At 47.9% G+C, this 23,475-nt stretch overlaps 1 protein-coding gene and 1 long non-coding RNA gene across 14 annotated transcripts in view; one reads left to right on the forward strand and one right to left on the reverse strand.

Moving 5' to 3' along the window:
* Nucleotides 1–23,475, forward strand: part of LOC119178046 (uncharacterized) — an 831,732-nt gene that overhangs the window by 358,364 nt on the left and 449,893 nt on the right. For all 13 annotated transcript variants that reach the window (XM_075869285.1, XM_075869292.1, XM_037429209.2 and 10 more), the window contains 2 exons: nt 1,381–1,642; nt 17,768–17,916. In XM_075869285.1, the coding sequence (XP_075725400.1) occupies nt 1,381–1,642; nt 17,768–17,916 (411 nt within the window). The remainder of the gene's footprint in view (nt 1–1,380; nt 1,643–17,767; nt 17,917–23,475) is intronic.
* Nucleotides 1–23,475, reverse strand: part of LOC142767528 (uncharacterized) — a 93,889-nt gene that overhangs the window by 5,597 nt on the left and 64,817 nt on the right. The gene's annotated exons all lie outside the window — the stretch shown is intronic.

The following is a 23,475-nucleotide window of genomic DNA, read 5'->3' on the forward strand; positions in this document are numbered from 1 at the left end:
TGCCGAAAGGTGTTTGATGGGCTCCAGGAGCCTGGTGGCGGTGAAGCCACTGCGTACACGGAGGCAGCAGGTATTGTCATTGAGGAGCACTCGGCAACATCTAATGGCTTTCCGCCGAGGTAAATTCTGTCTGACAATGACATAGGTGCGTAGGTAGTGATATTGCGTTTGTTGGGAGAAGCACTTTGCTACTTTCATGACTCGTGCATTGCTGGGCATGGGAGTGGCCCCAAGACTTACGCTAAGTTGTGTCACCTTGCTACCTGGCCAGGCATAAATTGTGATGCGATTCGTCACACCCGGTCTTGTCACATGTGCCAAATCCTCAAACCCACTGGTGGACAACCGCCCAGCCTCACTTCATGCAGCCAATTAACAGCCAGATTCCCCCTCATGTCACGGCATGTGACGTAATGGGACCATACCGCACTACTCATAGCAGAAACAAGTTCTTGCTGGTGGTCACAGATCACTTCAGTAAATAGGTTGAACTTTTCTTTCTTAAGAAGCGGACGGCTCGAGTGATCTTGCAAAAAGTTGATGGATGTATCCACGAGGTTCGAGTTTCCTGAGCAGTCGATAACAAACAACCAGCCTTATTTCACAGCGAAGGTGTTTGTTAACTTGGGTGCCACATTGGGTATTAAACACACAAAAAAAAAAACAGTTACCTACCGTGCTCAGCAAACCCCACGGAACGACTCAATTGCAACATAAAGCTCATGTTTGTCATGCTCTCTGAAAGGCATAAGCGCTGAGATACTTACCTTCTAGAGGTCGGGTTTGCATTTTGTGAACCGCTCGATTGGGTATGCGTTTTTTTTCTGAAACTTGGTAGAGAACGGCCGAATCTGATGGAGACGGTTCTCTGAAGTACTTCTGGCTTTCAGGCGTCTTGTTGCTGCAGTAGGCTTTTTCTTTAAAGCTGGTACTTCTGATGGAGATGAACCTTGAAAAGGCTTTGGGCTTTTCAGTGCATTGGCATATAGTTTTTGTCCACTGTGTAGCTCATTCTGCTGATGTTGTTGGGGGTGCTGTTCCGGCCTGGTGTTCTCTACTATGTCAGCATTAGCGGCTAGTCGGTGACATTTTTTGGTTTCATAGTGTAGATTTTTTTTTTCTGCTCCTCTGCTGCCTTTTTCTGTGGACACTTTCCAAACAATGACGGGTGTGGTTCGTCGCACTTAGCAGCATTCTTTTTGTATAATTAATATGTTATATATACTATTTGAGCTTGATTTGAAATTACTTGACCAAATCACTGTTTCATTCGAATTTGCTTTGAGCCTAAAATTCACAATTTGCACCAGCCTAATGTTCTGGCATGCATGCAGCATCATTGCAGCTGTGCTGCAAAGTAAGTTAAGAACTGTGGTGCAGGCAACGTCGTTTGCGGAGGCATTGTCCAAGGAGGTTGGTGAGCTGAAGGAGCAGTTGTCTGTGGAGCGCCGGGAACGAGAGGCCCAGGCAGAGAAGCAGGCAGAGGACCTTGCATGGCAGGTGGCCTCCCAAGAAAAACTGCAGCAGCAGGCACGCTCTGACAAGGAGGCCCTGGAGAAAGCGTTGCAGCGAGCCCAGGCACGAGCAGACGCTCAGGCAGACACGTGTCGCCGGGCCTGTTCGGATGTGGATGCATTGCAAGGTGAAGCTACTTTGGAGGTTCGGAGGCTGCGTCCGAATGTGACATTTGCAACTTCGCACATTTAAAACTGCATTTTTTTTGTGTTTGTGGCTAGCTGCAGCGATTGTAAATGTGTGTCCTTATGCATGCACATCACAGTGCATGCGTAGTCTGGATAAACATCAAGACTGATTGCCCCAGTCTCACTCTGCGGGAAATGTACCGAAACAGCAGAGCTATGGTTTTCTACGCTCCAGCTGCGCTTCCCCGTTTCCTTACGTGGTGACCACTTTGTCTGCTGCCAGGGCGCTTATGCCATCTATGGGTGTATATGGGAACTCGAGAGTGACACTGTGATCACTCATCAGTCATCCAGCCCAGCCTCAGAACCGCTCCGCTGCTAATAAAAATATCAACAAAGTTGCAAAAAAGTGGATTTGAAGTTTTGGGACACAGGTGCCAAAGGCCAAAGCTCTAACCATTTCATCCAGATGCATTGTCCTAAAATAAAAGCAGAGGGCAAAAAGACTGGACACTGGAAACAACTGTACGGGACCTGTCCATCTACTTGCCTGCTGTCTTTTTGGGTTCTGCTTTTATTTTAACTAACTCACCCAGCAACGCATTCTGTTAATATAGATGGATCAGGGGAAATATCTGCGTGTAAATACTGAAAGGTAATGGACTCATTTTCTTGCTTCACCGTCAGTGCTGGTAGTTGAGCGGGCTAACACTCCCAGCATTATATGGACAAAGTCTCTGCTCCCAATCCTGTAAGAATTAAGGACAAATAAACTTGAATTCAAATAAATACAAAAATGCTTGACAGAGTGGTTGGGAAAAGGAGTGCCACTGTTGGTCAATAATCAGACGACTCGTTTGTTTCAATGTCTACTGGTTCAACTGCACATAAATGAGCAAATTCAGAGCCTCTGTGCATTTTTCTCAATGTCATAGTTTCCTCAAGCATTCACTTTGTATGAGCCAACATCTCAAAATGCTTGTCTCTTCTTCACAGTGCTGTTGGAATGTTTCAGACTTGCTGTGATGCTATTTGCTTTGACATGGATACCATATATACTCGTGTAATGAATGCACGCTTTTTCCTGAAAAATTGAAGCAATATTGGGGGGTGCAATAATAATGCGGGGCAAATTTTATGAAACATCAGGAATGAGCAAGAAATGTAGTGATGCAAAAAAAAGTTATGTAGCTTATCTTTTTGCAATTGACATATGTGTATGCTGTTTGGAAACAGCTTTTTTGTTCCACTTCATTCATCTTCAGTGGTTGATAGTGCTATCTTCTGCAAGCTGTACCCATGCACTTCATTAAAGTGTTTTGTGGCTTTCATTTTTTTTGCTATATTTTGTTTAACCGTGACAGAGCTATCATCTGTGATATCAAGGGGAGCCCGGAAGTGCATGCTACGACGCTAAGAGGCACTTCGCAAACTCTGTGCCAAGCTAACATGATGACAATGACGTTGACATTGCAGCAAGCTACAGTCGAACCCCGCTACAACGAAACTGGCGGGGTACGGAAAAAAAATTCGCTGAAACGAAAATTTCATTGTAGTGAAATCGAAAAAGTATAGCTGATCTGAGCTAGCAAAACAAAAAACGTTCATTCTCGAAATTCAAACAGTGTCCACTGCTTCCTATTCTTTTCCAGCAGCGTCACGACATGATTCTCACCAATGCATAGCGAGGCCATGGTGAAAAGCACACAGAAACGCGTAAAACCGCATTCGTGGACGAACCAAACTGTTGCATTAACACGTTAACACCAACAGCTGTCCGCCGTCAACGTGTATCCAACAACGCCGAGATGGAGGCAAGGTATCACGAAGCGGCAACTTCTATGCCGTTCTTATGATCTATCACTCGCGACCAGCTGATTTTGCTGATAATGCGGACGAACAGCCGCTCTGATTAGTTACCATAGTGGCGAAGCGCGAACATAATGATAAGCATCGGAAAAGGCATCGTTCCGCGGTTGCACCCAGCAGTTGCGCGATGGAAACCATGAACTGAGCTTCGGCTTCGGATTGTTTGCGGCCCAAAAGCAAGCAAGTGGCTTGCTTTTACTGCAAGCAAGTAACGAAAGCAGGGCAGTCTCATTGCCATCGCTATCGAGCAATGATGGTGCCCATGCTTGTTGAACAGCTGTGGTTTCTGGCGGTGCCAAGGTGTGTTTCAGACTTCGTTGACACATTTTCAGGCTCTGAAAATGCATTGAAATGTTAAAAATTGGGTTTAGTGCATAGCAATAAGTATCTGAGCCTGGAATTGCATCGTAAAATTTTGTTGAAGCGGAATGACCAAAGAAAAAGTGTTCGTTGTGGTGACAATATTTATGCATTGACTATTATGGACTGCTGACTGGAAATCATGAATTTTTCGTTGTAGCGAAAGTTTCGTTGAAGCGGGGCGTTCATTGTAGCGGAGTTCGGCAGTACCACAAAAGCATGAAAACGAACTGTCGATAACAAAACTGACGACAAAATACAGCCGCTGCCTTGCTCTCCGTATGGGATGGCACTGTAAAAAAGGTAGCCTATATCTTACGTTCCTTGAGGTATGGGCAGATAATGAGCAAGAAAAGCAATCAACCGAAATAGGATTAGGGGTCTTAGCATGTTACGGAAAGCTCCACACTCTTTTCTAGGTGATAGTCGATATTTTTCTGGTTTTCCATAAATTGTGAAATGCATGTGACACAATGGCAATGGATGGCCCTTTCTGTCAGCAAGTTCTGCCGCTGTCGCTGAGATATCACATGCATGTGGTTGACCCTTAAAGTCGCTTCGTTTGCAGGAAGCGACTGTTGGAACGGCGTGGGAAAGTTCGCGACCTTCACTCACTTTGCGCTTGTGAGCCGCAATATCTCTACACTCGCACCGTTCGTGAATCTTTCCGTGGTATACGGATAATTGAAAAGGCAAGGGGCATGCTGTGCTTCGATGAAAGCAAAACAAAGAACTTCGTGGCAGTGGGTGTAGGTGTGGAGAGAGTGAAAAGGAAGGGGGTCGACGTAATAAAAACTGAAAAGATGATGGGCAAGGAGGCACCACGTGTTGGTTTGCAAGGCGGCAGTGTATGAGTAGAGGCGGTGCATTTGTTATTCGGAAGAAAAAAATCTAGATTTTGACAATGGAAATTAGGGGTGCATTTTTATGAGAGTGCATTAATAAATGAGTAAACGGGTTGATTGACACCATTCAGTTTATATTGTATATTACCTGGTCTCCACCTTCTGAGGCTCCAAAGCAGCCAACCGCTTTTACAGCTAGTTTCGTTCCCAAGAAATACTTTCAATTTTGATGCACTGGAGATGGATATGGGATGTCAGGCATAGGTCGACAAAAATTATGGAGCTTATTCAAACTCTCTGATGAGTGAGTGAAATAACTTTATTGCGTCCACAATAGACGTGAATTAACTCAGCATGACCTGGCTAGGCCTACTCAGGGACGGTCAGGTTAAACCTGACCACCCTCGCCCTCGCGTGGGCGTTCTGGAGGTCCAAAATTTGAGAGGTGAGGTCCTGGGCCTTAATTAGCCTGTTCATTTCCTCTTCTTGAAAAGGGGGACTGGCAAAGGCACAGCCCTACAGGACATGCTTCAAGTCTGCATAACCGCCACACAAGGGGCAACCCGGGCTTGGGAACTGTTCGGGGTATAATGTGTGCAGTGCTGCAGGGCTTGGGTAGGTTCTTATTTAGAACAGTCCGAGAGTAACAGCTTGGGCCCTGCACAGCAAGGAGTGTGGCAGGGGCAGCACTCTTCTTGAGAGATATTTGTGCTTGCATATCTCGTTGTACGTGCAGAGATGCTTGGATCGCCCAGGAGATGGCACGTTAGCCTGCACACGGTCCGCCAAACCTCAAGCAGCCGAATTATCCTCCTCGTTCGGATTGATCGAAGCACCCTCAATGGTTCGAAGGCGTGCAGGAAACCAGACTAATGAGTGATTTTTTAGGTCTGTTTTTTTAAGATCTGTAGGACATGGGGAGCCATCATACCTATTTTAAATGCCTTAATAGCAGCCTTGGAGTCTGAATAAATTAAATCATGCACACCGTTCCTCAATGCAAGAGCAATGGCAACCTCCTCTGCAACGCTGGAGCTAGAAGTGCGAATGGTAGCGCAGCTGATTACTTCGGAATCACAGTCAACAACCACTGATTAGAACGCTTCTTTTTGAGCGTACCAAGCAGGCTCATTTCTTGTCTGGCACTGGCGAGCAGAGTTTTACCCCTTGCTCATCTTTGTGCTGCGTTGTAGGTCAGATGCATATTGCGTGGCATCCACTGTACGAAAATCTTGGACCCTGCTTCATGGGGCAGCTTCACGGCATCAGGACCGATGACCAGGGGATTGGGTCGCAGCATGCCGAGTATGACCCTACCTGCTGGTGTGCCGGACAGTCTAACAAACTGTGAAAACTCTTGGGCCTTGGCAATTTCTTCGAGTGTGTTGTAGATTCCCAGCTTCAGGAGGTCATTCCTGTGGGTTCGAACGGGAATGCCAAGGGCCAGCTTGAAAAACTCTTCTGATTAGGGCTCATCATTTATATTGGTATAGCCCACCACGACAAGGACATAAAAAAAGAGACGCACACACACAGCGCTAACTTGCTACTAATGTTTTATTTGCGATCACACATGCAATTTATACAATAACAGTAGATCGATAAAACGTAGAAAACATCATGTTTTCTAGGTTTCGAGAAGGCAAAAAAAAGTGGATCTTGATATATTTTCCCCGGCAAGAACGCATAAAGTTGACTGCCCTTTTAGAGTGATCATCTCTGAGAACGAAACCTGGCAAAAGTGCATTGCGTTCTTTCTACAAAAAAAATTTGAAGTTGATATTTCTTGACAACCCGTTTTTGGTGAGAAAGTCGGAACAGGTACTAGAGATCTTTTCGGAGGCAATGTAAACACGAATCTTATAGCATTTTTGATCGATGCTAAAAATTTTTATTACACCCTTCTTCAGGCCGAGTTTATGACGCGTGTGTTGGAAGGTATCGACAGAGTAGGAGCGGTTCAATTTCAAAGTACTACTGCTGGGTTGAGTGAACAGTTTATAGAGCTCCTTTGTTTTTATCTTCACACGACTTATGCAACGCGGAATGGGAACACTGTGAAACAAAAAAACTGAATATTGTTACGGTGCATCATCGACAGGAGCAAGCGTGGCACTTTGCGAAGATGAAGAAGACGCCTGTGCGTTAGACGCTTGCGCTAGAGGCAACTAAGCCATCTTGTTCGGCTGCCGATTCTCATTGGACGCTATCCTATAAGCCTAGATCTCGCCCCGTCACATTTGGTGGAGGTGCTGGGTAACCGCCTCGCAACGGAACTTCGCAGCGGCCGTTGTTTGAAGGGTCATTTCGCAACGATGACGGAAAGTAAGGCGTCTGCATCAGCTCCTGGTGTTTCTGCGGCCGGAGATGATGCGGTAACTACATCTCGTTCTGCGACCACAACCTTCGTGCTCGAACCCCCGCGGGATCCTGGCACGTTTAGCGGTTCCGGCGATCCAGACGAAGTTGGCGTCAAAGATTGGCTGGCAGAGTACGAACGTGTGAGTACTCAATACCAATGGGGCCCGACTCTTATGCTGGCGAACCTCTTATTCTATCTTAGGGGAACCGCCAAATCGTGGTATGAGAACCATGAAGCAGAACTTGGTAGTTGGGCAGTGTGCAGGGAGAAAATGTTGGACCTGTTCGGAAAGCCGATTGAATGAAAAATGGCCCCGAACAAAATGCTCGCGTCTCGGGCGCAGACCTCGACGGAGTCGTACGTCTCGTATATAGAAGATGTGTTAGCATTGTGTTGCAAAGCCAATGCCGAGATGCCGGAGGCTGACAAGGTAGGACATATTCTTAAGGGGATTGCGGATGACGCATTCAACCTCCTCATCTGCAAAAATTATTCTACAGTGGACACCATTATAAAAGAATGTCGACGATTTGAGCAAACGAAGAGCTTGCAGATTGAGAGCGTGTTTGCCCGCCTTCCGAATACGGCTGCAACGTCGGCTTGCGACGTGCAAGAATACAGCCGCCACCTCTAGATTTATCGGATCAGGTCACCCGAATTGTACGGCGCGAACTTGAAGCCATTGCCTCTGCTCCAGCTCGCACAGCTGCAAGCGACACGACCCCACTCACTGCTAACATGGTTCAAGCCATTGTCCGCCAAGAACTCACCAGCATAGGTATTCCCTCTGTGTGCTCTTTGCCCAACCCGCAGCTAGCTCCATCGCTGACAAGGTAGGACATATTCTTAAGGGAATTGCGGATGATGCATTCAACCTCCTCATCAGCAAAAATTATTCTACATTGGACGCCATTATAAAAGAATGTCGGCGCTTTGAGCAAACGAAGAGCTTGCAGATTGAGAGCGTGTTTGCCCGCCTTCCGAATACGGCTGCCACGTTGGCTTGCGACGTGCAAGAATACAGCCGCCACCTCTAGATTCATCGGATCAGGTCACCCGAATTGTACGGCGCGAACTTGAAGTCATTGCCTCTGCTCCGGCTCGCACAGCTGCAAGCGACACGACCCCACTCACTGCTAACATGGTTCAAGCCATTGTCCGCCAAGAACTCACCAGCATAGGTATTCCCTCTGTGTGCTTTTTGCCCAACCCGCAGCAAGCTCCATCGCTGACAAGGTAGGACATATTCTTAAGGGAATTGCGGATGATGCATTCAACCACCTCATCAGCAAAAATTATTCTACATTGGACGCCATTATAAAAGAATGTCGGCGCTTTGAGCAAACGAAGAGCTTGCAGATTGAGAGCGTGTTTGCCCGCCTTCCGAATACGGCTGCCACGTTGGCTTGCGACGTGCAAGAATACAGCCGCCACCTCTAGATTCATCGGATCAGGTCACCCGAATTGTACGGCGCGAACTTGAAGTCATTGCCTCTGCTCCGGCTCGCACAGCTGCAAGCGACACGACCCCACTCACTGCTAACATGGTTCAAGCCATCGTCCGCCAAGAACTCGCCAGCATAGGTATTCCCTCTGTGTGCTCTTTGCCCAATCCCCAGCAAGCTCCATGGCATCCACCCTCGTCCTATCACGAGCAGCAGTTTACGGCCTGATCTCGCGACCCTGCTGCGTGGAGAACCGTCGACAACCGACCAATTTGTTTTCATTGCCACCGTATTGGTCATGTCGTCTGTTACTGCAATTACCGCTGGTCCTCGCCACCTTGGACTTCATATGAACCTCACTACCGACAGGACAGAACACGCTTTGCATCTGGTGCGCAGCCTTCTCCGCCAAACAACTACTGAAGGTTCAACAGCTGATCTCTGTCACCGCATGGTCATCAGTCGCGTTCGCCTCCAGGACGTCGCCAGTCGTCTTGCTCACCGCACTTGCAGGCTGTTGTCCCCATTCAACCCCGCTCCTGCCTACCCGGAAAACTAAACGGTGCAGCGCCCGGAGGTGACGCTGCATTTTCGATTCTCTCCACAAATCCTCTCTTGACGCTTCCGACGAGACAAAGTTTGTTAGACGTTGACGTTGATGGTGTGGCCATTTCTGCCCTGATAGATACTGGAGCCCACATTTCTGTAATGAGCGCTAAGCTTCGCCGACGCCTACATAAAGTATTCACGCCTTCCGCTTCCCGCACACTTCGTCTCGCTGATGGGAGGACCCCTGCCGTTCAAGGGATGTGCACGGCCCGTGTGTTCATTGCCGGTCATCCTATATTAGTTCAGTTTGCCGTCATTGAAATGTGCCCTCATGACCTAATACTTGGTTTAGACTTCCTGTCATGTCATTCTGCGCTCATTGATTGTGCCACTGGTGCTCTTAAGCTTGAACTGCCGCAGCTTGCAGATTTTTCAGCTAACCATTCTCCACGTTTATGCTCTCATCACCACGTTCGCTTGCCTCCGCAAGCTGCTACATATGTCACTTTGTTGTGCTCATGTGATGTGCCCGATGGTGACTACCTCGTCACGCCTATAGTCAACGTACTGATGGCCCGAGACGTCGCCCTTGCTCACACTGTTGTCGCCGTCACTAATAATAGAGTGGTTATACCACTACTCAACGTCAGTCTCTTGACTCAAGTTATTCCGCAAGACATGTCTTTGACCACCCTATTTCCGCTTGACAGCTGCAACGTTACTGGTTTGGACACCGATACTACATTCCCCTGTCTTGGCCGCAATTACACTCTGCCTGCCGATGACATTAACAAGATGATTGCTCCCGATCTCACTCCAACGCAAGCTGCCGGCCTCCGTCGTCTGCTAACATCATATAGAGACATTTTCGACTTTGATCACTGCCCTCTCAGCCAAACAACTGCAGTGACTCACCGGATCAACACTGGTGATGCCAGTCCCTATAAAGCGGCGTCCATGTCGCGCATATCACAAGGAACACCAAGTAATTCAGAATGAAGTGGGCAAAATGATTACTAAAGACGTCGTAGAACCATCATCCAGCCCTTGGGCCTCCCCAGTCGGGCTCGTTGAGAAGAAGGATGGCAGCTGGCGCTTTTGCGTGGACTATCGCCATCTAAACAAAGTGACTCATAAAGATGTCTACCCTTTGCCTCGGATTGATGACACCCTCGATTGCCTCCATGGTGCCCAATACTTTTTGTCTATCGACGTTCGGTCCGGCTATTGGCAAATTTTTGTCGACCCCATGGATCGTGAAAAAACTGCTTTCGTTATGCCCGACGGCCTCCACCAGTTCAATGTCATGTTGTTCGGACTATGTAATGCACCGGAAACTTTCGAGTGCATAATGGACTCCCTTCTCCGAGGATATAAGTGGTCCATCTGCTTATGTTACTTAGACGATGTCATCGTCTTTTCACCTACCTTTGACAGCCATATAACATGTCTGTCAGCCGTTCTGGATGTTTTTCAAACAGCTGCTCTGCAGCTCAATTCTGCAAAATGCCATTTCGGACATCGCCAAATCACCATACTCGGCCACCTTCCCAGTGCTTGCTGGTGTTCAACCAGATCCAGACAAGGTGCGGCGAGCAGTACCGGAATTTCCTGAACCACATTCAACCTAGGACGTCCGAAGTTTTTTAGGGCTATGTTGCTATTTTCGTTGATTTGTCCGCAACTTCGCTGACATAGCTCGACCGCTTACTGATCTCTTAAAGAAGGACGTTCCTTTCACATGGGGCGTAGAGCAAGTGTGCGCCTTTTCGGCTCTTATCCATCTGCTTACTACGCCACCAATACTCGCGCATTTCGACCCTGCATCACCTACAAAGCTTCGGACCGATGCCAGTGGCTATGGAATTGGGGCGTTCCTTGGCCAACGACAGCACGGGAAGGACCGCGTGATTGCTTACGCCAGTCGTCTTCTTTCACCTGCTGAGCGGAAGTTCTCCATCACTGAGCATGAATGCCTAGCTTTAGTGTGGGCCGTGGCAAAATTCAGGCCTTACCTGTATGGCCGAATTTTTTCCGTTGTTACGGACCATCACGCTTTTTGCTGGCTCTCATCGCTAAAAGACCCATCTGGACGTTTAGGTCGCTGGGCGCTGCGTCTGCAAAAATACTCGTGCGTGGTCCGCAACAATTTGGGACACCTGCACACAGATGCAGACTGTCGCGTCATCCGGTTGAAACGCCCGATTTGACAGACCTTGATTCAGACCCCTGCGTTCTCTCCATCGACGCTTTGGGTGATATCTCCACCGAACAACGACGTGACCTGTCGTTACTCTCCATCATTGAGCGTCTGACCTCTGCTCCAACAGACCCTTCCGTTCGCCGGCTCGAACTGCACGACAACATTCTGTACCGTTGCAGCTTCAACGCGGATGGCCCGGAATTACTACTCGTGCTTCCCTATCACCTGCGTACCAGCGTTCTTGAAAAACTACATGCCGTACTTACAGCCGGTCACCTAGGCGTCTCTCATACCTACGATTGTGTGCGATGTCGCTTTTTCTGGCCCGGACTGTATCATTCTGTGGTTCGCTACGACACTGCTTGCTACCGATGCCAACGCCGCAAGCGTCCCTCTGTGCTACCGTCTGGCCTCCTACAGCCTATTGACATACCGAAGGAACCATTCTTCTGTGTTGGCCTTGACCTGTTGGGCCCGTTTCCTACGTCCACTTCCGGAAATAAATGGGTTGCAGTCGCCACAGACTACGCCACACGCTTTACCATCACTAAAGCACTGCCGACAAGCTGTTCCACTGACGTCGCTGACTTTCTCTTGTATGAAGTCATTCTTCATCACGGCGCTCCGCAGCAGCTGCTTACTGATTGAGGAAGGTACTTCCTTTCACGTGTTGTGGATGACATTCTCCGCGCCTGCTCCACTGAGCACAAGCTTATCACCGCTTATCATCCACAGAAAAATGAATTGACCGAGCGCCTGAACCGAACGCTGACGCAGATGCTGTCAATGTACGTTTCACCAGATCACCGTGACTGGGACAAAGCACTCCCCTTTGTCACGTTTGCGTACAACTATTCACGGCAGCTCACAGCTTGTTATTCACCGTTTTATTTGCTATTCGGCTGACATCCAGCATTATCATTTGACATAATCCTTCCTTCGGCTGCTCCCTTGTCTACTGAGTACGCCAGCGATGTCGTTTCTCGAGCCCATGCAGCCCGTCAGCTTGCCTGTGATCGGCTGCACTTGATGCAGGCGCACCAAACCGCTATGACAGTGGCCACCAAAGCATCCACTTCTCACCGGAGTCTCTGGTACTTCTGTGGACACCAGACCGCCAAGTCGGCTTATCACAGAAGCTACTACCACACTACCATGGCCCCTACAAAGTGTTGCAACAATTCAGTGACGTGAGCTACGAGATCACATCCCTAAACAATGCCTCTTCGACCCCTCGACTCCAGATGGACGTTGTACACTTTTCCAAACTCAAACCATACCACCCTGCTAGTTCGTCGCCGCCGTGGTAAGCGCCGTGACGGCGCTTCTGCCGCAGGGGAGTGATGTTACGGTGCATAATCGACAGGAGCAAACGTGGCACTTTGCGAAGATGAAGAAGACGCCTGTGCGTTAGACGTTCGCGCGAGAGGCAACTCAGCTATCTTGTTCGGCTGCCGATTCTCGGTGGATGCTATCCTATAAGCCTAGGTCTCGCCCCGTCACAATATATATAGGTTGCTGCATAGCCCCGTACTTAAACAACCTATTTTTAGCAACATATAATAACATTCTTGACGAGTGTGTGAAGCACACTTGACGAGTGTGCGAAGACGACATTCTTGACGAGTGTGTGAAGACGAGTGTGTGATTGCTGTTTTAGATTTGTAGACGACGATCTGATCGTTGCTAATAATGATCGTAACAATTTGATGCGGTTGTTACAGAAACTATAATCATGTTCATGACAGAGTTATCTCCCCTGGTGCTGATGCATAAAGTACCAAATGACAATTTCATAAGATTTCTTGACTTCGGGCTGTATTTTTCGCCAGCGGGAGTGTGCTGGAGCTATGAACCGCGAGAAAATTAAACCAGTTTTTTCCATTCACGTCCGCTCACTCAAAATTGGTAAAGCGTGTGGTGATAAATTCCTGTTTTCAAAATTCACTGAAGTCGTGCCACCACAAGCTTCATGCAAGCTTGTGGGCTCAAGCTAAACGTTTGATGGACTCTGGTTATCCCACGCGCCTGTTAACCACCGTCGCCGAAAATATAAGCAGGAAAGGAAGGACAAATGCCTGGGTCCAGGCAGCCGCCACTAAGGCAGCCAAGGTGCCCTTCATGCATGCCATTCCGCATAACTTGCGAAGGATAGCGAGAAAGGCTGGTGCAGATGTAGTGTTTTCTGCTCTCGAACGGTTACAAGGAATGTACAAAAAGGTTAATCCAGACAGTAGTGGAAAAGGGGATAACGTATTTACTCGCATAATCCTCGCACTTTATTTCGCGGAAAACCAATGCAAAGTTGAGGGGTGCGAGAATTACGCAGGGAAAACTTTCCACGAAAACAAACAGAGCGAAAAAGAAAACAAAGTGGTTGCAAATCGGGATTGTCACACCAGCGACTAACAACAAGCTTTGAGAAGTACTATAAAACTTACCTCAACAATAAAAGCACAGGTTCAACACATGGCAACATTTATTTGAGACACAAAAAGTGAAAGCAAATAGTTGAGAATTAAAATACCTTACGCAAAGCTTGTGGTTGTTGGGGGCGTAGCGGTAGCGTTCGTCACTCAACAGGAGCCCTCAAAAGGTAAGGTAAGGACGTCAGTATTGGGCTGATGGCTATTTAACAGAATAGTCTGCAGTTTCCTTCTGAAGAAATAAAGTTTACCATCAATCCCAGTTTTAGGCACACTGCAGTCCCAACACGTCTTGGTGGCTCAATAAAGTGGAATGCTGGGTCAGTTGGTACAACTTAATGTGGAATGAGCATCTTCCCTGTCAAGTGTTTTTCTTCTACCTTGTGCGCTCATATATTTCCACATTATTGTCTTGGTGGCTTTCAGCTGCCGTCACGAGTAGCGAACACAAAACTCGTAGACTCCAAAGGGCCTACCGGCAGCGCTGTTGCCGTTGTTTAGTGCATGATTTATCACTTTCAACTTGAAATCAGCCGTGTAACTTCAGTATCGCCCCATAATGTGACAAGATTACCGATGCAACATACAAAACACGCCGCGACGCGCACTTGCCACTTTGGTTTGGCTTAGATTGGATTAAATCTGTGCAATACTAGTACGCTTGATGGTGAAGAGATGGCACCAGATGATGTGCGCTATCATCATCAGTGGCTGGAATGAGCGCAGACGATATTATTGCGGCAGTTTTCGGGAGTGCGATAATTACTCGAGGAAAAAAAGAAGTCGTATTTTTGTTGGGTGGCGGGGGGGGGGGGGGGGGGGTGCGAGAATTACGCGAGTGTGAGGATTACGCGAGTGCGAGGATTAGGCGAGTAAATACGGTAGTAAGATCAAGCACTGGAAAAAATTTGGGAATCGTTGTTGTGGTGTTGTCTATTGCACTCCTTTGACTTGTGATCTCGTGTACATAGGCCAATCTAGAAGGTGTGTGAATGAAGGACTAAGGGAACACCAGTACAACGTAGAAAAAGCTGTATCGGATCATTTGGGCGATCACTGTCACAAGTGTGGTTGCGACTCTGTGTTTCAAAACACCTGTACTCTCTATAGGGCCTGTGACAGAACTACGACTGAAATGGTTGAAGCCTAGGAAATTGACAAAATAAAAGAAAAATGTGTGAGTGTACTTCCTTAGCTTTGTCAGCCTAAGAAAAAAGGGTATTTAGAATCTTCTCTTTGACGTTATCAAGTGCAGATTGTCGCAATCGGTGATGACGCGTGCATGAGCTGTGCTGTATCTTAACATAGTGTTTTCTAGGTTTTATTGGTATACTGTTATTGTATAACTAGCATGTCTAATCGCAAAGAAAACATTAGTTGCAAGTAAGCACTGTGTGTGTGTCTCTCTCTTCTTATGTCTGTCGTGGTGGGCTATGCCCTTATGAATGATGAACCCCAACCAACTAGCCCAGCAATGTGCCTTAGCTGATTAGGGCATTGATTTTGTTGCGCTCCGACATGAGCCAGTTGTGTATAGCTGCCATGTAAGCAAGGTGACATAACACAAATGTGTGGATAATCTGGACTAGATTGTCCTCTCTTATTCAGTTGTGTATAGCTGCCATGTAAGCAAGGTGACATAACACAAATGTGTGGATAATCTGGACTAGATTGTCCTTTCTTATTCCTCGGCGCCTGTTAGCGATTTTTCTCATCAGCCCGAGGCCACTCTTGGTCATGGAACAAATGCACTTGATGGTGGCTCTATTGGCTTCATTGGGCTCGATAGACATTCCGAGGACTCTGATAGTGTCCATGCGCGGAACTGGGGAGCTGTTACCGGTGAATAACCTGATGTGTCTCTCTGTTGCTGGCTTCCAGGGCCGGTGAGAACCATCTCTGGGCCTCTTCTTATAGAGTAAAAGCTCAGACTTAGTGGGCGAGCACTGTAGGGATGAGATAGTGCTCAGTCACATCGATGGCCTCTTGGAAAGCGCTCTCGATCTGACCCTCTCATTTGCTGTGGCACCAGATGGTGATGTCGGCATAGATTGTGTGGTTAATGTGCAGTATTTTGTTCAAGACTCTCGACAGGTTGATCATGTAAATATTGATGAGCGTGAGGGAGATCACCGCCCCCTGATGTGTCCCGTTTGACCCAAGGGTAATTTTATTTGTAAAAAACCTGTCAATCTTGAGTCTTGGGAACCTTGAGGAAAGAAAAGAGCGCACAAAATTGTATGCCCGTTTTCCGACGTGAAACTCTGCCAAGCTCTTCAGAATAAAGGAACGCGATACGTTGTCAAAAGCGTTTTCTAAGTCCAAGCCGAGAATCAGCTTTGTGTCGGTCGAGCCGAAGTCAATGACCTGGTGCTTGATCAGCTTCATTGCGTCCTAAGTCGAGAGCCCAGACCAAAACCCAATCATAATGTGCGGCTAGCATTCGTTAGACTCGAGATCTTCAGTGACGCAGTTGAGCATGACGGGCTCAGCCACCTTCCCTAGGCATGGCGTCCGTGAGATTGGCCTGAGGTTCTTGATGCTTGGCACCTTACCCGGCTTGGGTATCGGCACTCTGCAGGCCACTTTCCAGCTGTTAGGAATGAGACCACTGCATCAGATCTCGTGGATTTTGTCTGTAAAAAATTTGATGGATTCATCATCGAGGGGCTCTAGCATTTTGTTGGTTATCTCATCGGGTCTAGGTGTAGATCTTCCGTTGATGTGTGCAACAACCTTTTTGATCTCAGCCACGGTGATGTCCTCGTCTATCAAAGGCATAGCGCGCCCATCATGGTCTGCAAACTGAGGGAAAACCGGATCGTCCGTGGCAGTCAAGTACTTGTTTACGAGCTTTTCTGTTATTGCTTCCACTGGAGTTGAGTCAGTGGCTGAATGAATAGCTTTTACCAACTCTCTGTGCTGATTAGATTTAGTGTTGGCATCATGCAGTAGGTACCTGAGGAGTATCCAGCTTTTACTGGTTTTGAGCTGACCCTCCATAAAGTCACAGTGCTCATCCCATTGCTGCTTGCATAGAACCTTGCAATGAGCTTCCACCGTTTTGTTGATGTGAGATATTTTCTTGCGTAGTTTTCTGTTATGGCGCTGAGTCTTCAATCTTGTGAGCAGTGTCTGCTTGGCTTCGAAAAGATGCGCAAGCCTACTGTCTATTCTGTCCACCTCCAGATTAGTTGTGATCTCTTTGGTGGCGCTAAGCACATTATTTTTTAACCCGTCACACCAAGAGCCTAGGTCTAGGTTCGAAGTTAGGGTGCGGTCGCAGCAGTTGGCTCGGAACAAGTCCCAGTCGACAAACTTGAAGATTTTTGTCTTGTTACAGGCAACCTCAATTGCCACTTTATTGGTTATCAGGGTAAGATTTTCTTCTGTTGCCATATGCATATGTCCCTACCCTTCCTCATATTGACGAGGTAGCCTTACGCCTGATGCTGGGCATTAAAGCCCTCCGTGATGACGAGAGGTTGACAACCGGCACAGTGCATGGCCTTTTTGAAAATGCCACCAGCACTGGCTCTGTATACGCTGGGTCTGTAGTAGACATTTAATATGAAGATACTGTTTCTTCATAAGCACTGCTCAGGATGGTCAGCAAGCAATTCCATCAGGATGTACTTGACCGTATTGTCCGCGGGACCGAGGTCTTGCTGAAACACATGAACCTTTTACTGACCAGAGTGGCCACACAAATATGTGTACTACCCATCATTCTCATGCTTGCTGAATGATCGCAGTGCCAGACTCCCCTCTAGTTAATTTACTCTATACTGTTGATTACTCATTAATACATGGTGAGTTGTGTATAACCAATAGACCCAGTCTCTCAGTAAGTTAATTTGTCAGTGGTATTATTGGTGTGCTTCGGGATTTTTTATCTTTATGGGTTTATGTCATCATGTGAAGAGTTGCATTGTCACTGTGCATTAGAAATCACTGTCATGCAAACATGATAAGTATGAACTGCCCCAGATCAGTAGGCATTCCCAGTTCCTAAGACGCATTGCCCATACTGGTTGTTCATTCATATGATGGGTACCTTCTCAGCTCGGCTGGCGGAGGAGAGATCATCCCACCAAGAGGTGCTGGCCAAGCATGATCAGGCCCTGGCTTGTGTGCAAAGCGAGCACCGCAAGGAGGTGCAGCGGCTACGTGTTGAGCACGAAGCCACAGTAAGCCGGATTCTCAAAGAGCAGGTGAGATGGGCACTATTGGTGGCATGATGGCTTTGCTGAAACAGCAAGCTGCAGTGCAGTGTACCCATGTTGAGTAATCTTGCAACAGGAGCTGCTGCGGGAGCAGTGATGGTAGTGCATTTTTTGTTTCATGTTGTACACCTTCACTAATTGGTCATCTCGTGTTCCGTGATCCATAGTCTGATAAGCTAACCCATCAACTTGTTAAAATTGCTTGTTTTATTTTTGCACATGTATGTGCGTATCGGCTAGGCTTGTGCGAATAGTTAATTTTAGGTTCGAAGCGAATAGGTATTTTGATCGAATAATTTTGAATCGAATTCGAATGGTTTGTATGACAATGACATAAAAAAGGGGGAATATTGTCACGTGCTTGCCCAAGAAAGACGATGACAGTTGTGCATGTGCCACGAAGTTGTACGTGCTGATCTTGGCGTTTTCATTGACGGACATTACGTTACAGCACTGGTCGACACTGGCGCCGACTTCTCAATCATGCGACAAGAACTCACCGACCGCCTTAAAAAGGTCAAGACACCGTGGACAGGGCCACACATAAGGAGTGCTGGTGGTCAGCTGATGATTCCCACGGGTAAATGCACCGCTCGACTTCGCATTGGGGATTCTAGCTTCGTGGCCACTTTCGTCCTGTTGCCAGACTGCTGTAAAGAGCTAATTTTGGGCATGGATTTTCGAGATCATGGCGCTGTTATCAACATCCCTCAACGTATGGTGACGTTTTGCGCACATCCGTATGTCGACGACAGCAGCGACGAACTACGTGGCAGTTTGCGAATAGCCGACGATGTGACGCTCCCACCGAGATCCTGCTGCCTTGTGTCTGTGTCCAGTGGGTGGCCTTCCTATAAGGATGTGATAGTGGAACACATAGTCGCTCTTTTGCTCACGCAAGGCATTTCCATCGCGAGAGGCATCCTAATGCTTTCTGGTGGACAGGCAGAAGTGCTCCTTACAAACTTCAGTAACGAGCGCCGTCAAATCCAGAAGGGTACCGCAATTGCCTACTTCGACGATATAGACCAAGCCGGGGATTGCTGTGCTTTGCAACCAGATGACGCGACAGTCCCTGCCTTGACAACTTTGTCGGTGGACATCTGCTCCACGCTACCGCCCTCTGATAGGAAACGTCTGCTTGGACTTATACACCAATTCGAAGACTGCTTTTCGCGTACGTCAAAGGTCCAGCGGACACCATTGACCAAGCACCGCATCATTACCGAAGACAACACGCGACCGATTCGGCAGAACCCCTACCGTGTGGCTCCGAAAGAACGCGAGGAGATTCAGAAGCAAGTACAGAAGATGCTCGTGGATGACGTCATACAACCTTCGAAAAGTCCTTGGGCGTCCCCCGTGGTTTTGGTCAAGAAAAAAGACGGCAGCTTGCGTTTCTGTATTGATTATCGCAAGTTGAACCAAGTCACGAAGAAAGACGTCTATCCACTGCCTCGCATAGACGATTCACTCGATCGGCTGCGTCATGCGCGCTATTTCTCTTCAATGGACCTCCGAAGCGGCTACTGGCAGATAGAAGTCGACGAGAGAGATCGTGAAAAAACAGCCTTTGTGACGCCTGATGGCCTTTACGAATTTAAGGTGCTTCCTTTTGGGTTGTGCTCGGCGCCAGCCACTTTTCAGCGTCTCATGGACACCGTACTATCGGGCCTGAAGTGGCAAACATGCTTGGTCTATCTGGACGATGTTAATGTATTCTCAGCATCATTCGAGGAACATCTCGGTCGTCTATCCACCGTACTCCAAGCCATACGCTCCGCCGGCCTGACTTTAAAACCAGAAAAATGTCATTTTGGTTTCAACGAACTCAGCTTCCTAGGCCATGTCGCCAGTCACGAGGGTGTTCGACCTGACCTGGCCAAAATAGACGCCGTAGCGCGATTTCCTGCACCCCGTGACAAAAAGGCTGTGAGACGCTTTTTAGGGTTGTGCACCTATTACCGGCGATTTATCGAGAACTTTTCGTCTATTGTGGCGCCATTGACACGACTCACACGTGAGGACGTCCCCTTCTTTTGGGGGGAACAGGAGCAAATGGCATTCAATGAACTGCGACAACGCTTGCCAACACCTCCAGTCCTTGCGCACTTCGACCAGGACGCCCCTACAGTACTTCACACTGACGCCAGCAATGTAGGTCTAGGTGCCGTTCTGGTGCAGTGGCAGGACGGCTGTGAGAGAGTAATAGCCTACGCCAGCAGAACTCTCTCTCGCACGGAGGAGAACTACTCGACCACCGAGAAGGAGTGTCTCGCCGTGGTGTGGGCAGTCATCAAATTTCGTCCGTATTTGTACGGCCGCTCCTTCAAGGTTGTTAGCGACCATCACTCTTTGTGCTGGCTCACCAACCTTAAAGATCCATCTGGTCGTTTGGCGCGCTGGAGCCTAAGACTTCAAGAGTTTGACATGACCATCGTCTACAAATCTGGGAAGAGGCACACCGACGCTGACTGTCTCTCACGGTCGCCAGTGGAAACTGTCGCTCCTGATGACGAAAACATCGACGCGGCATTCTTGGGAATTGTCAACACGGCCACTATTGCACGAGAGCAGCGCAGTGACCCTGAGCTGTTACCACTCATTGAATATTTAGAAGGACGACGTAAAGACGTGCCGCGGTTATTTGCTAGAGGACTGCCATCTTTTTGCTTGCGAAACGATGTTCTGTATAAGAAAAACTTCTCACCAACCGGTAACCCTCACTTGCTCGTTGTACCTGCCTCTCTTCGAAAAAAGCGTGCCATGATGAAGCAACTTCTGGTCATCTAGGCTACACCCGAACATTGTGCCGACTACGATGCAAGTACTACTGGTCAAAGTTACCTGCTGCTGTTAACCATCACGTGCGAACGTGCACCGACTGCCAAAGACGCAAAGCGCCTCCCAGCAAGCCAGCCGGTCTTTTACATCCAGTCGAAGCACCAGAAAAGCCGTTCACCCAGATTGGAATGGATTTCCTGGGTCCCTTTCCAACTTCCACAACAGGGAACAGATGGATTATTGTGGTTACTGATTACCTGTCCCGTTATGCGGAGACTAAAGCTATGCAGCGTGGCACAGCAGCAGAAGCCGCTCAGTTTTTCATCGAAAACATCGTCCTTCGGCATGGCGCTCCGACAACAGTGATCACAGACAGAGGACCTGCCTTCACCGCAGAGCTTTTGGAGTCGGTTCTCAGACTCAGTGGTACAGCTCACCGGAGAACAACTGCATACCATCCGCAGACAAACGAACTGACGGAGCGCCTCAGTAGGACCCTCACAGACATGATCAGTATGTACATTGACACGGAACATAAAAACTGGGATCAGATATTGCCGTACGTGACTTTTGCTTATAACACCGCTCGACAAGAAACCACTGGAATGACACTGTTCAGTCTGACCTATGGTCGCGAAGTCACGACAACGTTGGACGCCATGTTGTCGCATGAGTGTGACGACATACATGTAGACGCCGAAGAATTCACTCAGCGTGCCGAAGAAGCCAGACAGCTCGCGCGCGTGCGCATCTGTCATCAGCAGCATAAAGATGCACAACGCTACGACACCCGACACAAGTTTGTTAGCTACTCACTGGGTGACAAAGTGTGGGTCTGGATTCCGATACGTCGACGTGGACTGTCTGAGAAACTGCTAAGACGGTACTTTGGTCCATACAGCGTCACGCGACGCTTGAACGACGTGCACTACGAAGTCGTTCCCGACACTAATTGTAGTTCTAAGCTCCAAAAGCGTTTGCTCGAAGTCGTGCACGTCGTGCGTATGAAACCGTATTTATCGAGTTAATTAGCTCCCGGTTACCGTTTTCGTACGACCACTTCATACGCCTGGTAGAGCACCTAAGTTGCGCATCGGGACGATGCTTCTTTTGGAGGGAGGCAAAATGTCACGTGCTTGCCCAAGAAAGACGATGACAGTTGTGCATGTGCCACGAAGGACTACGAAATGGACGAAGAAGAAGAACTCGCTGGCGCGTTCTAATTAAAAAGATCGACCTGCTTCTGGTGTCTCGGTCTCTACGGCAAGACCTCTGTTTTGACGTTGTGACAGTATTTAACATGACCTAACTAACCTGCACAATATTTTTTTTAATTGAAATAGGGGATGTATGCAAATGCCATTTTTTTTTTCATTCAACAGAAGTCGAAACAAACTTGAGTAGTAGTTTCAGTAGTGATAACCTGTAAGATACTTAATGTTTTGAAATTTTTAAATTTTTAGTCTTTCTTGGGGACCTTCAAAGCAAAATTTTGGTCTGTCTGTCTGTACATTTGCCTGTTTGTCCACTCTTAACGGCACCAGGTATTTGAAACGGCACCAGTAGATACCTCAATATGCCGACCCCATCCGCTGCGCCCACCAATGTTGCTCAAGATTCAGTGTTGATGCTTGTGGGATTGTGAATTAAAAAGCAATTATTGCACATATCTGGGGCACCATAACAACACGTATATATTCTGCATGTGCGTCTTTTACTAGAAAAGGCATACATAAGTAATTCTAAGGACCGTAGCACTTATCATGCTGCGCTGTCCATGCAACACTTTGCTAAGACGAGACGGTGGTGGCACCTACCCGTCGCCTTGTGTTCTACACCTTATCGCCTCCGAGACGAGCGTGCACACCCGCCTCAAAGCCACGTGCTTTGTTTTCCAAAAAAACTGCCAGATGGTGCTCATGTCTCACATGCGACGTGACTGGATGCGCTCATTTGCCTTCGCTGCACACTCGAGGCACTTTAACACAGTGCCTCCAGAATACCATTCACCGATTTTCTTGCGCAGAACATCAAATAAATGTCTTGTTCACTCTCTCCACAGGCAAGACTATCGTCTATTGACGACATTTGCTGATTGACATGCAGATATGGGGCCAATGTTTTATACTTGGAGCATATAAGCCGCCATAACAAGCTTAATAAATTGAAGAATTGATTTGAGGGTAACATATTTCTTTAAAGAGGCCCTGCAACACTTTTTCAAGTAGCCGTGGAGCCAGTAAACATGCTTGTTCCTTCACAAATTTACCGCCACAAAGTTTCTAAAATCAATCTAGTACGAGCGGAGCTTCAAAAATTTGTCGCATGCTGCAATTGCATTCTCTTTTCTCGTCCCGACGAAAAAGCTGGAAGCTAAGCAGGGAAGAATAGCACAGTGAAAGAAAATATGTCGCACGCACCTCGTGACTTTGAGTACCTCTTTTTTTTTTTCTTTTTTCGAATACGCGGCTTTTCAGTGTGATCGCGCATCCACTTGTGGACAAGCGGCGGCCTTCCATGGCGACCCCGTTAACGACGAGCGTGTCATGCTCAAATCAGTCAATGACTGTGACCAGAGCCGTATTCTCGACTCCAGCGATTCATGCGGCACCTAGCGGCAATATAAGGAAGCTGCGTATTGAGGTTCAAACAGTTCAAGCGCCAGTGGTATACAGTAGGAGCACGGTAGGATGCACCGCCCGTAAAGAAAAACGAACGGCCTAGCAGATTTCTTCTTTCCAGGTGAGGCACCAGTGTTAACTT

This window comes from Rhipicephalus microplus, chromosome 1, assembly GCF_043290135.1.
Source record: "Rhipicephalus microplus isolate Deutch F79 chromosome 1, USDA_Rmic, whole genome shotgun sequence".
NCBI lineage: Eukaryota > Metazoa > Arthropoda > Arachnida > Ixodida > Ixodidae > Rhipicephalus > Rhipicephalus microplus.